Raw genomic sequence first — 16,121 nt, 5'->3', positions numbered from 1 at the left:
CTGGCTCTTCCAGGTTTAAGTGTTGTTTCTCCTCCCAAGAACCAATTCCAGTCAGTGATGTACATTCCCACTGCATTTGCTGTCTTGGAGAGTCACACGTGCCTTAAGAGTGTACTTTCTGCCTGAAATTAAAAGCTAGGAATAACCTTTAACTAAAACTATGACTACTAATGATGGAAAGTTCACTCGGATCAGCCTCTGACCCTGGCCCTGGGACACACACCCCCGTACAAGAGTCCCCAAAGTGGCCGATTCCATGTACTTCCTCGGCTCAACACACTATGGCAGCTTGGAAGAGGAAATTTTTGGATTCCTCTCAAAAAGACACAAAAAAGCAGGCTACAAGTCATTGGGTAGAGAATCTACCACAAAGAAATGATCCCTAACAAGATCAACCACCCTGGTACTGACTGATCTACAACGGGGTACCCACGAGACGACTGGCTCCTCAGCTACTGGTACCACCAGTAAGCCTAAAAACCCAAGGGGCACAGGCTATGGGAGTTTGGTACCATTGGGGGGAAAGGGGTGGTAGAGAGAGAACCAGCTCCTCTAGCTCATCTCCGATAGAGCGCTCTAGGGCCTCGATACCAAGTGCTTCGGCTCTTCAGAAGACCAGAACAACACTACCGGCCATTTATCAGAGTGCAAAAGACTCCCACAACTGTCAGCTCCTTCTACATGAGCCACGTCTGCTCAGCTTCCCTCAACGGCGCCACCTGCTATTCTGGTATCACAGGAATTTCATTTGCCTAAAGACTTGCTGGTTTCAGAGATGCCTGAGTGGCCCCGGTTCAGCACCGACACATTCTTGGTACTGACCACATCTCAGTGCCCAGACACACATGCAGTACCAATGGAGTCTCCCACAGCATCCATGACAGCTCCACCTCTTCCAAGTGACGAGGAGGAGGAGGAGGATGACAGATTCTCCTCAGTCTCCTTGGAAGGCTCTCTGTCCCACTACCAGGGAGCAAATCACCCAGAAACCTCTGCAGAACCAGCTTACCACCATGAGAGACATGACCCACACAGTTGGTATGGACACCCTTGGGTGCACCCATCAATGCCCTTTGCACCACCTCAGTGACCATACGGGGACCTGTGGGCGGCCTATAGTCTCCAATTCTTGAGGGCCCCTAGTGTTGCTCATCACAGTAGGAGAAGGCAATCTCCTACTGCTTCTCTGTCTAGATCCCCTGAACCACAATAGAAGAACTTTCAGGAACAGCCAGTGAGATGAGACAAAGGGATTACTCCAGTGACTAACGTCTCTTCATCCTCTCCTGATGAAGCTGTTATGCCTCCCCCACCAACTCTGGCAAATGACTTCAAACCATTTCAAGACTTCATCAAGAGAGAAGTGGATTCTCTACAAATTCCACTGGAAGAAGTCAAGGTTTTGCAACACAAGCTGTTTGACATCCTACACCCTTCATCATCAGCCTGTATTGCACTCACTATTAACGAGGTATCGCTGGACCCAGCAAAGACTATGTGGCACAGTACATCCCACATGCAAGAGAGCGGATAAAGATATTATGTTCCCTCTAAAGACTCGGACTTTTTATTTTCGCACCCATTCCCAAACTCCCGTGTCACCAATGCTGTAAATCAACGTGGCAGACAGCACCATGTTAAATCAACACCCTATGACAAGAACTTAAAACAACTTGAAAATCATATTCTTAGGTGACCCTGCAATTTAAGATTGCTAATTACCAAGCTCTTATGGCAAAATACAACCATATCAATTATTCTACATTAAACACCTTCATTGACCATCTCCAATTAGTTTCAGGTGATCACTACTGAGGGTCAGCTTCTTGCCAGGACATTGTTGCAGGCCCCTCTCTAAACATCGCTGACACAGCTGCTTGCTTCATCTCAACAGCAGTGGGCATGCGGAGCTTCCTGGCTTCACCTTTCTGGCTTTCCAAGGGAACTCCTGTCTACTGTGGAGGACCTTCCATTTGAAGGATCCAAATCATTTGCAGAGAAAATGGATAAATCCCTCCACATACTAAAAGTCTCTAGAGCCACTTTGCATTCACTGAGAATTTATGCACCTGCATAAAAAAGAAGATATAATAAATCACAGATGACACAGAGATCCCGGCCTGATCAATTTTCTCCTCCCCAGAGGCATTATGGACCCCAACAGAAAACACAATGAATACAAAAGCGAAGATCAACTGCCCCACAATCATCAACATTACAGACATCTACATATATGCACAATTTTTGATCTGTTGTTTGAGGACCCGAGGTACCACCCCCATTTTAATTTGCTGCAAAAACACAAACATCACCACTACTTTAGCAACTGCCTTACTCTTTTTCATCAAAACTGGGACCAAGTGGGTTTTGGAGATCATCTCCACAGGATATTCGATCCATTTTACCTCCCTCACTCCTGCCTACCGCTCCCCCCCGACCCTCCTCAGGAGCCCTTCTCATGAGCAGCTTTTACATCAGGAGACAAGTTATCTTCTGAACCTAGGTGCTGTAGAACCAGTTCCTACTCGACACAGCGGGAAGGGCTTCAACTCCAAGTAGTTCCAGATACTGAAAAAGAATGGTGATTGGAGACACATTCTGGATCTAAGATCACTCAACAGATCTGTAAAGATGCAACGCTTCAAGAAGGTGACTTTGGCAGCAATAATCCCATCTCTGGACCATGGGGACTGGTTCTCGACCCTTGACCTACAAGATGCTTACTTCCATATCGCGATCCACAGAAGGTTTCTAGTATTCACTCTGGGACAAGACCACTTTCATTGTCTGCACCCAGAGTGTTCTCAAAGGCCCTTTCTATGGTTGTGGTGCTCCTTTGCAAACAAAGAGTGATAATATTCCTGTATCTGGATGATTGCCTGCTCAAGGCATGCTCCTTTGATGATGCTTTGACGCCCCCACAAAAGACTAGAGCCAGTTGGAGGAATAGGTCCATAAAAGTAGACATCCAAAAGACCATATTAACTCGAGTATAACATCTGGAATTTATAGGGGCCTACCTAGATGGAGCAGAGGCCAAAGCCTTCCTCCCATTATGCAGGTTAAACACCTGAGACAACTTAATCTCAACAGGACAGGCCAACCCTCAAACCTTGGTCAGAAATAGTCTTCAACTACCGGGACACATGGTGGCAGGCACCTTTGTAATAAATCACGTGAGACTCCACATGTACGGGCTTCAGTGGTGGTTCAGCACATATCAAGCACACACAGTATAAACAAACTTCTATTGATGCCCGCAACAGTCAAAAACTCCCTCAACTGGTGGAAAGACCCTCACAATGTCTGCTCAGGAGTTCCCTTCACTCAACCACCCCCAACGTTAATAATAACAACAGATGCATACCTACTGGGATGGGGAGCTCTCCTGGACACAAACATTAGTCAAGGCAAATGGTTCCCCTTCGAATCCACATTGCATATCTACTTACTGGAACTCAGAGCAGTCAGGAAACTTGTTCACATTTCCTCCCACTGCCTGGGGCAAGCATATAAAGATTATGATAGAGAACACTGCATGTATGTTTTCCATAAATCACTAGGGAAGAGCAGGCTCACCTTCCCTTTGTACCAAGGCAGTGAAACTCTGGACCTGGTGCATTCACCACCCCATAGAACGGCTTCCGTATGAGGAGAGATTAATAAGACTGGGACTTTTCAGCTTGGTAAAGAGGTGACTAAGGAGGGATATGATAGAGGTCTTTGGGGCACCTGCCATTGGCCACTGTTGGAGGACAGGATACTGGGCTTGATGGACCTTTGGTCTGACCCAGTCTGGCCGTTCTTATGTTCTTATTTGTGGCAAGGTTTACTCATGCCCTGAGACATCTTCTTGTTGTCGTCTTACGATGGAAGGCAGTGATGGCAGCGAGATGCACTTCCATGGGGCGTAGCGATAACCCTGACATTTTCAGTTCTAGGATGCAATCTACCACAAGTGGTAGTGGAGAGGATGTAGGGGTGACATGTTTCCAGTCACACCAGAGCTGGAATCTCTTCCACTATTGAGTAGACATGGTCTTTACATACTCAGAGCAGGTCATTTCTAAGCGTTGGAAGCATTGAGTTGGAGAACCTGTAGATTGGGATGATGGACCTTGCCAGTATCCTGAGAGGGGAGATGAGGAACAGGCTGGTGAGTGATTGGCATGCAAATCGCCAGTTGAGTACAGTATGGGAATCATGTTTGTCATGGCCACAAGGGATCTATAAGTATAACCCTGGCCCTTTCTTTTCTTTCCTCAAGCAAGACCTTTGACATTAGAGGAATTGGAGGGAAGGCATAGAGGAGACCTGTGTTCCAATGTAGGAGAAAGGCATCTCCGAGAGAGTGATGACTCAGGACAGCTCCGGAGCAGAACTGGGAGCACTTCTTGTTTCTGGCTGTGGGGAATAAGTCTATCTTTGGGACTCCCCAACATAGAAATATGCTGTGGAGAATGGAAAGGTCTATTTCTCATTTGTGATCCTGGGAAAAGTTCCTGCTGAGAGTGTCCGCAGGAGTGTTCTGTGTGCCCAAGAGGTGAGCTGCTGAGATGGTGGTGTGAACATAAGAGCATAAGAACAGCCATACTGGGTCAGACCAAAGGTCCATCTAGCCCAGTATCCTGCCTTCTGACAGTGGCCAATGGCAGGTGCCCCAAAGGGAATGAACAGACAGGTTATCCTCAAGTGATCCATGCCCTGTCACCCAATCCCAGCTTCTGGCAAACAGAGGCTTGGGACACCATTCCTGCACATCCTGGCTAATAGCTATTGTTGGACCTAGCCACCATGAATCTATCTAGCTCCCTTTTGAACCCCGTTATAGTCTTGGCCTTCACAACACCCTCTGGTAAGGAGTGCCGGAGGTTGACAGTGCGTTGCATGAAAAAATACTTTCTTGTGTTTGTCTTAAACCTGCTACCTATTAATTTCAGTTGGTGGCCCCTTGTTCTTGTATTATGAGAAGGAGTAAATAACACTTCCCTTATTTACTTTCTCTATACCACTCATGATTTCATAGCCCTCTATCATATCCCCCCTTAGTCACCTCTTTTCCAAGCTGAAAAGTCCCAGTCTTATTAATCTCTCCTCATACGGAAGCTGTTCTACACCCCTAATCATTTTTGTTGCCCTTTTCTGAACCTTTTCCAATTCCAATGTATCTTTTTTGAGGTGGGGCGACCACATCTGCACGCAGTATTCAAGATGTGGACGTACCATGGATTTATATAGAGGCGATATGATATTTTCTGTCATATTATCGATCCCATTCTTGATGATTCCCAACATTCTATTTGCTTCTGTGACGACCGCTGCACATTGAGTGCATGTTTTCAGAGAATGCTCCACAATGACTCCAAGATCTCTTTCTTGAGTGGCAACAGCTAATTTAGACCCCATCATTGTACATGTATAGTTAGGATTATGTTTACTTTTCATTTATCAACATTAAATTTAATCTGCCATTTTGTTGCCCAGTCATCCAGTTTTGTGAGATCCTTTTGTAGCTCTTTGCAGTCTTCACAATCAGATGTTCTACACTGTCATGAGACCTCAACCACGTCCTTCGGTTTCTTACAAGACTTCCCTTCGAACCCATGGCCTCCTGCTTTCTTCTACACCTCTCTATGAAAACTACAATCCTAGTGGCCATTATGTCTGCACGGAGAGTGGGAGAGATAGGGGCTCTATTGGTATACCCCCTGTTTACAGTTGTTTTCAAAGATAAGGTTACATTATGACTGTGCCCCACGTTCCTACTGAAAATATCTTCACACTTCCTCATAAACACGGTTTATCCATCTCCCCACTTTCTTTCCAAAACCACACCAGGATAAAAGGGAGGTGACACTACACACTCTCAATGTCAGGAGAGTCCTTTTATTTGGTGAGGATTAAGCTCTTCAGAAAATCTCGCAGACTACTTCTTTCCATTGCAGACAGATCTAAGGGAGCCTCAATCACTAAACAAAGACTCTCAAGATGGATATCAGACTGCATTACCCCTTGCTATCACACTTAAGGCATTCCACCTTCCTGTACAGTTCAAACTCACTCCAGGAGATCTCTCTCCACTTACACAGCCTTACTCAAGAATGTTCCGATCACAGACATGTGCAGAGCAGAAACGTGGACATCTGCTCACACATTTGCTGAACATCATGCAGTCACCCACATCTCAGCAGAGGCACCTTAGAAGTGTGTGAGGGGCCCACAGGCACCTGAACTGTGGCTGCACCCCACATGCCATGCCCCGCCTGAGGCCCCGCCCCTTTCTCCCTGTGCTCACGCCACCCATTGCCCCCAAGGCCCTGACCTCACACTACCTCTTCTCCCCAAGCCCCTGACCTTGCACCAACCCTTCCCCCAAACCCCAGCATCACTCCCTCTTCCCCCCAAGACCCCGCCTGCTGCTCACTCCTCTCCCCACCATCACTTGCCTTTATAGCTGGCAAAAAGTGGGGGGAGGGCCTGGCCCCTTGATCCCCCCAGTTCCGGCACCCCTGCATCCTCTGCTATATTTTATTCCAATGTCTGATGCTCAGGACTAGACTCGACTCTGAAACCCCACCCCTCCGTCACGGGTACGACTGCCGAGTCGCCGAGACACCCACAGAGACACCGCTGCAAGAAGGAGAAAGGGTCCCTCACCTGGTGCCGTACCTGTCGCTCTCTGAGATGTGTCCCTGTGGGTGCTCCACTATTTGCCCTCCTTCCCCCCTGCTCTGGAGCTCTGACCTATGAGCTCTGTGGTGGAGAAGGAACTGGGGGCAGTTTGTCTGCACAGCGCTATATTGACCTAATGCGGAGCACGAGATGGGGAGAGCGGATGTGTGGGCCGAACAGAAACGGCTACCTAAAATCTCCGATGTGAGGCGCCGGGCTGTGAATACACAGAGCATGGAGTAACACACAACTCGAAGAACTGCAGTTACCGCACAAGGCGAGGAACCCTTTCTTATCCCGCTTTACACTCAGGAAACTGAGGCCCAGAGAGCTCAGGGCCCCAGTTCAGCTAGATACAAGCTTAACTTTACGTGTGTGAATAATCCAGTTATTATAAGTCAGTCTCTCGCTGTCAGGCATTTTGTCCAGCCCTCAAATAATTTTTGTGGCTCTTTTCTGCATCCTTTCCAGTTTTTCAACGTCTTTTTCCAAATCAGGTCAGCCAGTTGTCCCGACAGCCCCACGGCCAGGTGCACTGACTGCCAGCCACTGCTGGAATGGTCCAGGGCAGCTGGCCCCGGGGACCACCTGACCAGCAGCCGGTGGGGCTGGCCCCAGAGAGCGCCTGAGCAGTGGTCCCTCGGGCAGCTGAAGCAGCTGCTGCTCAGTGGCCCCTGGCAGCTGGTGCCAATGGCCCTGCTCCCCCTCCAGCAGCAGCCCCGCTGAGATTTACTTAGGGGGACTTATGGTATAAATCATGAACTGGTCACAGGTGGGGAATTTTTTTGTTTATTGCCCATGACCTGTCCACAACTTTCTCTAAAAATACCCGTGACTGAACTGTAACCTTAGGCCTGGTACAGCAGTGACTGAGTGAGGGTCTAAGGTCTGTGATGTACAGGAGGTCAGACTACAATCCTTCTGGCCCTGAACTCTGTGAATCTATGATGTTCTATACAATGGCAGCTCTTTGCTAGTATGAGAGGGGACCATTGCCCCCCAGAATCTCACCTCTTTCACTCTTCTTTCTTTAGAAAACCTGCGATCTGAACTGGAGAAAGAGAGAGGTAAGTTCCTGGGACAAGTTCCCTGAAATAACAGTAGGAATAACCCAGTTAATGCAACAAGATGAAACCTCGCCTCTTTCTTCCTTTTCTCTTCCAGAGATTCTGCGCGCTGAGCTGGAGAACGAGAGAGGTAAATGTCTGGGCTCTCCGGAGGCTTGAACAAGTTTCTCTCACTGTCCATAGTCAGACAGACTTTGGCTTTTGTCTCTGCACTATCTGTTAGGAGAGGCTCTGGGAATCAAACGGACGGGGAGCTCTGACTAATCATCGAGTGGGGTAACTGCTTCATAGATAAGGTTGCTGCTCAGTTTCCATGATAAGCCTGATTTCAGCCCCTTCCTTTAAAATCTGCACACAGGGGAATGTCCATATCCAAAACTGGTGGGTCTGCCTGAGCCCACGTACCTTTTTGCTACTGAATTTAAAGGAATGGAGGGGTGGGGGGGATTCTGATGCCCTGGAAACAGGGGCTCAGCGCAGTCCCAAAGTCTCCTAGCACTCTCTGACACTTTGAGGCACAAACTCAGTGAGAAGGAGCCAGCTCATGTTGCTGGGCCCATGAGCTGAGATCCAGTGTTCAGGGCCAAGGTTAGCTCATTAAACCCTCACTGCCATGTTATCAGGGCCTAGCCCCTCACCAAGCTGCCTGGCACATGGGGAGTGTGGACACTACACCACAGGTGAGCCCAGCTAGGGCAGGGCCATAGGAGCCCAGCGAGGGTCAGATGCCAAGAAGGGGGGTGTAATTGACAGAGCCCAAAGCCACTAAGAGCTCTATGAGGATGGAGCTCAGGCCAGGAAACCTGGGCGGAAAGAGGGCAGCAGAGAGCACAGTGGAGAGGGCAAAGTGGTCCTTTAAAGGCAGATTCCCTAACCCAGGAGCTGTTGTAGAACTGACTGCATACCTATGTCTCTCTGTTTGCAGAGAAATCCCTGGCCGAACTTGGTAAGTGCCATGTGTCCCCTTTCCCCCACCCCAGATGACATTGTGTCCTTTGCCGGCAGTCCGTGCTCCGGGGAGTGCTCACCTCTTGGTGTGTTTGATTTCAGGCTGGAGTAAAGTCAGCAAAAATGCAGGTAAGTGAAGCTGGTATTTTAATGTCAGACCCCCTGCACCACTCTGCTGCCCAGCAAACGCGCACATGCCAGAAGTCACAGGGAAAGAGCAGTATGGTCAATGAAAATGCCAGATTCGTCCCCAGTTTACTTGCATAAAACAAATGCTCACACTTAAGGATGGAGTCCCGAGCTCTCCAGTGTAACTGCAATAAGTCAGAGTGCTCCTAAGGCCGGGAACTTACCTGCTGTCAATTCAGGGGGGTAGGTGCTTGCAGCCGTTGGTAATTATGGTTCAGAGTTGGGGTTTTACTGGACACATATGGTGAATTCTCATGTGTTGTGTTGTTATTAATTAACTTCATGAACTAGAAGGGTTCTAGGAAACTGTGTAAATTACCTTAACTGGCTGCGGGTAATTGTCTTAATGCTTTTTGAACTCTGGTGAAATCTCTGTTTTTATGGAGTTGTCAGTCAGTAGCCCTTTGGCTAATTCAGTTCAAATATGGTAGAAAAATTCTACCTCAGACCTGGACCAAATCTACCAAATTTGAGTCTGATAGGACTTTGTGGGTATTAGAATAGAGGGCTCCCAACTCGGGTGTAGATTGGAAACTCAGGTGCTGTCTTAGCTGTGGAAACGTGGTAGCAGCCCCAGAGCACAGATTTTGTGGTGGGTGACTACTGAGTTCTTTTAATGGTTGAAATGATCTCCGTGTGTGTAACACCTGAGCTCGTTCCTTACTGGGGCCTCTGTAGAGCTTACAGACAGGCCCAATGGGAGCTAGAGGCATCCCCAGCTCTTCCAGGGGAACTATTTGCCCCTATTGCCTGGGAGGAGAGCTGCAGTGAAATGCAGAGAAGCAGATCCCTGGGAGTTAGAGGCAGGAAATCAGAGAGTGTCCTAGCCAAGACAGAGCTGGCGGGAGGATGGGAAACAGCCTCGATGGGCATAGGCACCAACTTCTGCTGGTGCCCGTGGGTGCTCGACCCCTCCTCTCCCCCCAGCCCTGCCCTGACTCCACCCCTGCCCCGCCCCCATTCCAACCCCTTCCCCAAAGTCCCCGCCTCAACTCCGCCCCCTCCCTGCCCCTATTGGACTCCTTCCCCAAATCCCCTCCCCGGCTCCGCCTCCTCCCCTGAGTGTGCCACGTTCCCGCTCCTCCCCCTCCCTCCCAGAGCTTGTTACGCCGCGAAACAGCTGTTTTGTGGCTGCAAGCACTGGGAGCTAGGGGAAGCAGGGACACAGCGTGCTCAGGGGAGGAGGCAGAGGTTAGGTGAAGTGAGGTGGGGGGGGAGCTTGGCTGCTGGTGGGTGCAGAGCACCCACTAATTTTTCCCCGTGCGTGCTCCAGCCCTGTAGCACCCACGGAGTCAGCACCTATGCAGTGGGCTGCACTCTGCCCCTGATGCTCTGCCCCATCTCTGCAGCGATGGTGAGTCTGGATCCGGACACGGCTCATCCCAGCCTCAAGGTCTCTAAGAATCGGCGATCTGTGAAATGGAGGGGCCTGCAGCAGGACGTGCCTGACAACCCTGAGAGATTTGACAGTGAAACCTGCGTGCTGGGCTCGGAAGGATTTGCCTCGGGGAAACACTACTGGGAGGTAGCGGTTGGAGGTGGTAGGACCTGGGCTGTGGGGGTGGCCAAAGAATCTGTCAGGAGGAAGGGCTGGATCTGCTTTTCTCCTGAGGAGAGGATCTGGGCCGTGGATCAGTGTGGGAGCCATTACCGGGCTCGCACCTCCCCAGAGACCCTCCTGCCCCTGACTGGGAGCCCTGGGAAGATCGGAGTGTATCTGGACTATGAGCGGGGCCTGGTGTCATTTTATCATCCTGGTATGGAGGCCCCAATCTACACTTTCACCAGCTCTTTCACTGGACAGCTCCACCCTTTCTTCTGGGTCTACTCCCCAATCACGCTGTGTCCCTGAGATATGGCATTGTGGGGATAGCACCTCTCACTGGTCAAAGACGTTTTTTGTTCTGTTGTTTTCCGAAATGGACTAATTTTTCATTTTTAAATATTTTCCATTATTTTTTTATTCTTCTCAAAACTTGGAATTTTCCAGAATGAATATTTTCAGTTTTGAAAATCCTACCATTTGACTAAGTTGAGGGCTCAAAATTGGCAAAGCAGAAGAAATCCTGATATTATGGTGATGAGTGTGGTGTAAGAAGCTACATAGAATAGAACAGAACCCAATAAACAATACATAATGGGACCCCTCTGCCCAAATGAAAGGTTTAAATTGAAAATTTTGTAATAATGGAAAAAAAAAAAACCCTCAAGAAAATCCAAATGTTTTCACAAAAAAATCTCTTTTTGTAAATCGGCCAAATTTCCTCAAGATATTTTTTGAATGAAAACTTTTGTTCAGCTCTAATTAACACCTGTAATTGCACATAATCAATGAATGTTTCCTGATTCTTAGTACTGTAATTTATCAATTGATCATCATTGATAAGTGGAAGGGGTAAGAACATGTGTCAAACCCTGTCCCAAAACATCACATTGTCCAAACTGGATAAAAGGCTCCAAGAAAGTAGATTCCTAACCAGTAACCATGTTCTGCGACATTACTGGTGAAAGAAATGGAGTCAGAGGAATGGAGGGAGCTCCGGTTCTCTGGATGAGTGTTGATCATTGGGTTCACAGCATCCAGGAATGCTGAACCTAAACCCAAAATGACAGGTATGTCCTACACCAGCTCCATGTAGAGTTTTAGGTCAGAAGGGACCATGAGATCATCCAGTCAGACCTCCTCTATATCACAGGCCACCAACACACCCAGCACGCTCACATCAAGCCCAACATCGAAGATTAAACCAAACTATTGCAGCCCACAGGAGACTAGACTCTTACATGCCAAAGCCATGGAGGCCCACCCAGCCTGAGCGGAACAAAGCATGGGGGCAAAAACTAGATCAGTCTCATAATACTTCCCCATCCTCATAATACTGCCCTTGAGGGGCGCTAGCCTTCTCCACCCCCACCCACCTCGGCTCCAGTGTCTCTGGTGTCTAAACAGGATTTTCTTAAATCAAAACAGCCGCCTTCTCCCATCTCCTGCTGCAGGATGAAACGAAAGCAGTGCTTTCTTATGTTAGCCGCAGGATCTGATCATCTCCTCTATTAATTGGATGATTTAAGGAGCTGATGACCCAAACCAACATCATTGTTAAACCACTGACTTATGGAGTCAGTCTCGGTTGTGCCCTGGATTTGATCATTGTTTTCACAGGTTCACAGATTTCAAGGCCAGAAGGGACTGTTGTGATCAGCTTGTCTGGACTCCTGTGTAACACAGGCCAGGGACCTGCCCCACAATAATTCCTGCTCGAACTAGAGCAGATATTTTTTTTAAAAAAATCATCCACTCTTGATTTAAAAATGGTCAGTGATGGAAAATCCACCACGACTCTGGGTAAATGGTGCCAATAGTTAATTACCCTCACTATTAAACATGTTTGAGAGGGATAGCCATGTTAGTCTGTTTCAGCAAAAACAATGAGGAATCCTGTGGCGCCTTAAAGACTAACAAATTTATTTGGGCATAAGCTTTCATGGGCTGGAACCCACTTCATCAGATGCATGAAGTGGAAACTTCAAGTGGGCAGATATATATACACATGGACACACAGGTACAAGGCCTGACATGTACCCCTGGAAGATGGCAGGTTCCAGGGCTGCTACCAGCAGGTCAGGCTCCAGTACTAGAGCTGGCCTGGCTACAGAGCCTCCGGCTTAGAGAGACACCACAGATGCGCCTGCCACAAGATCCTCTAATGCTCGGCCCGGCATGGCGGAGGTTAGCTTATATAAGGTCTGTTACACACAGCACCACCTAGTGGCTGAACTGTATAGTACACTTCACCATGCCATTACAAGCCCGGACACTGGAAGGGTTCACTCAGAGAGCCCAGAGAGGGGCCAGAGGTGCAGATAACCCTGTAACCAGGACAGGTTCCCTCCCAGATCTGCCCCTTTACCATGGCCATGTGCTCTAATACCACCTGGCCACAAGCAGCCCCTACCCCCAGGACTGTGCAGCCTCTCCTGGGCACCAGTCCAGTGCAGCCACTCCAACCCATCTCCGAGTACAGCTGGACAAACTCTGGAGGATGTGTTTGTGTGTGTGTGTAATTCCCACCCTTGTATTCCACCCCACGGTGAATGCTGTGGAAAGGGTCTCGGTAAAGGTTGGACAGCTTTGGTCAAGCCCTTGCATGTTGTTATCAGTCCATTACTGGTATTATTTGTTTACAGCACAGCAGTGCCTGGAGGCCCCAGTCAGGATCGGGGCCCTGTGGTGCTAGGAGCTCTACAGACAAAGAGCACAGACAGGTCCCTGCCCCGGAGCGCTCAGTCTGACCAGAGAGCTGTATCACGCAGCGGGAATGTTCTGTACTATTTACATGGCCCCTATATGTTGCATTGATGCCAGTGGGAGACAGAGGATTGTTTGCGCTCAGGGCAGGCTAAGAGACATGTTACCTAGCTGAGACTAAATGGGTCATTGGGAAAAGACTGACTGAGGCAAGCCCCAGTGTGAAGACAATGGCAAAGCCCATCACCAAGACATTGTTGCCTAGCAACCAATGACCCAGAGGAGGTGGATTTCCCCACTTCACAACAGGGAAGCTGAGCAACATCCCCCAGCTCGAGAACAAAGATGGGAAAGGTGTGAGGTGGGGGATCAAAGCTCGCTGCTGGAAGGAGTCGGGCTTTCCCCTGGAGTCTGACCAAGAAGGTCAGACTGAGAGACAGACAGAACTTGAGCAATGGGGTTCACTACAACGTGGCTGGGCTCTGGGCTAGCCAGAATGGACCTGAACTGTGCTTTAACCTTCAGTTCTCTGTGCCAACCTAAGGACGTCCTATGCTGAGTCCAGTTGATTAATAGACCCGACTGTTTTGACAACATGATGTGAGTGTCACCGCAAATGCTGGCTGAGGTACATTAATCCCTGAGGAGCGGACAAGTCTCTACCAGGACGTAGTCTACCACAGTAGGACTTGCTGAACAGAAATCCTGCTGTGACCCAGCAGTGCTAAAGGTCCAGTCGAAGGAGGCAGTGAAGCGGTGTTGCTTATCCTGCAGGCCGAGTGGGCCCCCTGGAGGGTCTGGTAGACTGATGGGGTTCCTCCTAGAGCCTGTTCCAAAGCTGGGGGTGTAGAACTGATCCCGTGGATCCACAACAGTTGGTGGCAGAGGTGGGATGCTGAATGCACCAGGAGTATTTTGCAATAAGTGACTTGCAGCAGTAAAACAAGGGTAGTCAAAGGAAACAACAAGAAAAGGGCATGTAACCTAGGCCCTCGTTCGGCGCTGGTTAGGCCACCTCCCTAGGAAGAGCATGACAAACCCTGTCCAGGGAGAGGGCTAAGCCTTCTGGAGACAGATGAAAGGACCAAGAAACAGGTTCCAGACCCAGGGGGGTTTTCCAGTGAGGCCTGAGAGCAACAGAGGTGGCAGCAGGATGCCCCCAAGAGCCAGTTCCCCGTCCAGCAGGGTGCCCTCATGATTCAGGTCCCCTTTGATAGATTAGAAGAGGCGGGAGCTGCAGCTGAAGGTAAAGGAGCTGGCAGAGCATGAGGAGAAGCAGGAAAAGCATGAACTACAGCTAGAGAAGTGGAGGGGCAAGAGGACCCACAGAGGGAAAGTGGGGAAAGACCCTGGGATGCCAAGTCCACAGGGAGCCTAGATCCTAAATGGTTGTTCCAGATAAGGTGGGGGGATATGGATGCCTACCTCATAGCCTTTGAGAAGGCATGTGATTTGAACCTGGTTGATCCTGCAGACAACTCCGCAGTCTCACTCCCTTACTTGGCCCTAAAGGTACGGAGGCATACAGCCGAGTGGATGGAGCTGATAGTGGTGGCTATGAACGGTTCAAAAAGGCTTTACTGATTAAGTGTGACTTGGCACCTGGGGTTATAGGAAAAGCTCTTGGGGTGTGCAGAAGACCCCGGGTGTGACAGATATAGAAGCCACCATTCTGAGGGGAGAGTATCTCCACAAATGAGGTTAGGGTGCAGGTGTCACTACCCTGGAGGATTTGTATAATCGGGCTGGTTTGGAACAACTCTACGAGCCCTGTCCCCACTAGCTTAAAAGATGGTTAGTGGACAAGAAGCCTCAGGCTCTGCGTAGTGCAGGCGGGTTGGCAGAAGAGTTTGTGGACAGTCGCTCTGGGTATCAAGAGAGACTCAAAGGGGACTGGGAAAGGGAACCGATGGGGGCACCCCAGAAGAGGGACTCAGATAAACCCAAAGTGGGGGGAGCGGCTGATGCGGGGAGACCTCATCCAAGGGCTCTCAGAGACCTGACCTGTAATGTCTGCAGAAAACCAGGGCCTAAGTGGGCGAAATGCTCAACGGGTTAACTCAGTGAGAGCCCAGCCAGAGGGAATGCCACCTCCTTGTGCCTCTGGGGCTGACAGGCGACCTGCAGCTCAACCTCAGAGCGTGAACTACCTGACTGAACATTTGGAGGAAAGCAGACTCCCAGCCAACTCCTCGGGACAGTGACGGAGGGGCTCCCAGACAAGGCACCGGGATACATGTGCTATTGTACTCTCTTGGGCTCTCACACAGCTGACCTCTCGTGGGAGCTGAAGGGTAGATAATGGGAAGACATTTGGGGACAGAGAGACCCCTTGTCACACCCTGAGTGGTGCAACCACATCAAGGGCTGGCCTGAAGGGCTGTGTAACATTCCTCTTGGGGCCGAGGGGAGCTCTCGTGTCAGGACTCCACCCCTGCAGCTCCGGGCTGAGCGCTGCACAGGTCTCCAGGAACCTACACTTCAACCTCCCCACGTCCGGTTCCCACAGCCGTTCCTCCCAGCTCTGCAGCACTCTCCTGCCCCTCCAGCCCATGCTAGTCGGCCAAGCCCAGACGTGGCACTCCACCCAGGGATGCCACTCCAGGAAAATGTCATGCAGAGGTAACTGCCCAATTTCCTCCTCCTCCTTCGTCAGCCATACATCCAGGGCATCACTGGGGGTGTCTCCCAACCTGTCCAAAGCTGTCTGGCTGTGTGACTGCCGTGACACCTGGAGCAGCCTGTTTGTGTCAATGACTGTGGGGATCGCACCACTCAGTGGTGTTTCCTTCATGCTGCCTGGCAGCTACCTAAGTTCCCTCTAAGCCGCGCGGCTGTGCAGCAGGCTATCAAGGCCGTGCAGGCGGGGAGAGGTGCCTCTCCCTTGGCCCCGGGCTGCTGCACAGAGAGAGGGCTGGGGGGACTCCTCACTCCCCGCTGCAGCCTGTACCCCTCATCCCTGGATCCACCCCAGAGCCTGCACCCTCACCAGGAGC

General features: G+C 50.0%; 1 protein-coding gene across 1 annotated transcript; it reads left to right on the top strand.

Moving 5' to 3' along the window:
- Positions 1 to 877: 877 nt before the first annotated feature.
- LOC142071814 (butyrophilin subfamily 1 member A1-like) lies at positions 878 to 11,063 on the top strand. The gene is made up of 6 exons (XM_075127365.1): positions 878 to 1,034; positions 7,707 to 7,739; positions 7,837 to 7,869; positions 8,665 to 8,685; positions 8,790 to 8,816; positions 10,226 to 11,063. The coding sequence occupies exons 1-6, from the start codon at positions 878 to 880 to the stop codon at positions 10,726 to 10,728; spliced, it is 774 nt and encodes a 257-aa protein (XP_074983466.1). The 3' UTR covers positions 10,729 to 11,063.
- Positions 11,064 to 16,121: the final 5,058 nt, after the last annotated feature.

Source organism: Caretta caretta, chromosome 4 (assembly GCF_965140235.1).
Source record: "Caretta caretta isolate rCarCar2 chromosome 4, rCarCar1.hap1, whole genome shotgun sequence".
NCBI lineage: Eukaryota > Metazoa > Chordata > Testudines > Cheloniidae > Caretta > Caretta caretta.
This window is presented reverse-complemented; position numbering and strand designations above follow the sequence as displayed.

What these genes read in the sequence shown, in the direction of transcription:
- LOC142071814 (XM_075127365.1), top strand. Translation starts at nt 878, where the DNA reads ATGACAGCTCCACCTCTTCCAAGTGACGAGGAGGAGGAGGAGGATGAC. An exon ending in TGAGCTGGAGAACGAGAGAG is followed by an intron (nt 7,870 to 8,664) that starts GTAAATGTCTGG and finishes CTCTGTTTGCAG; the next exon opens with AGAAATCCCTGGCCGAACTT. An exon ending in GAAATCCCTGGCCGAACTTG is followed by an intron (nt 8,686 to 8,789) that starts GTAAGTGCCATG and finishes GTTTGATTTCAG; the next exon opens with GCTGGAGTAAAGTCAGCAAA.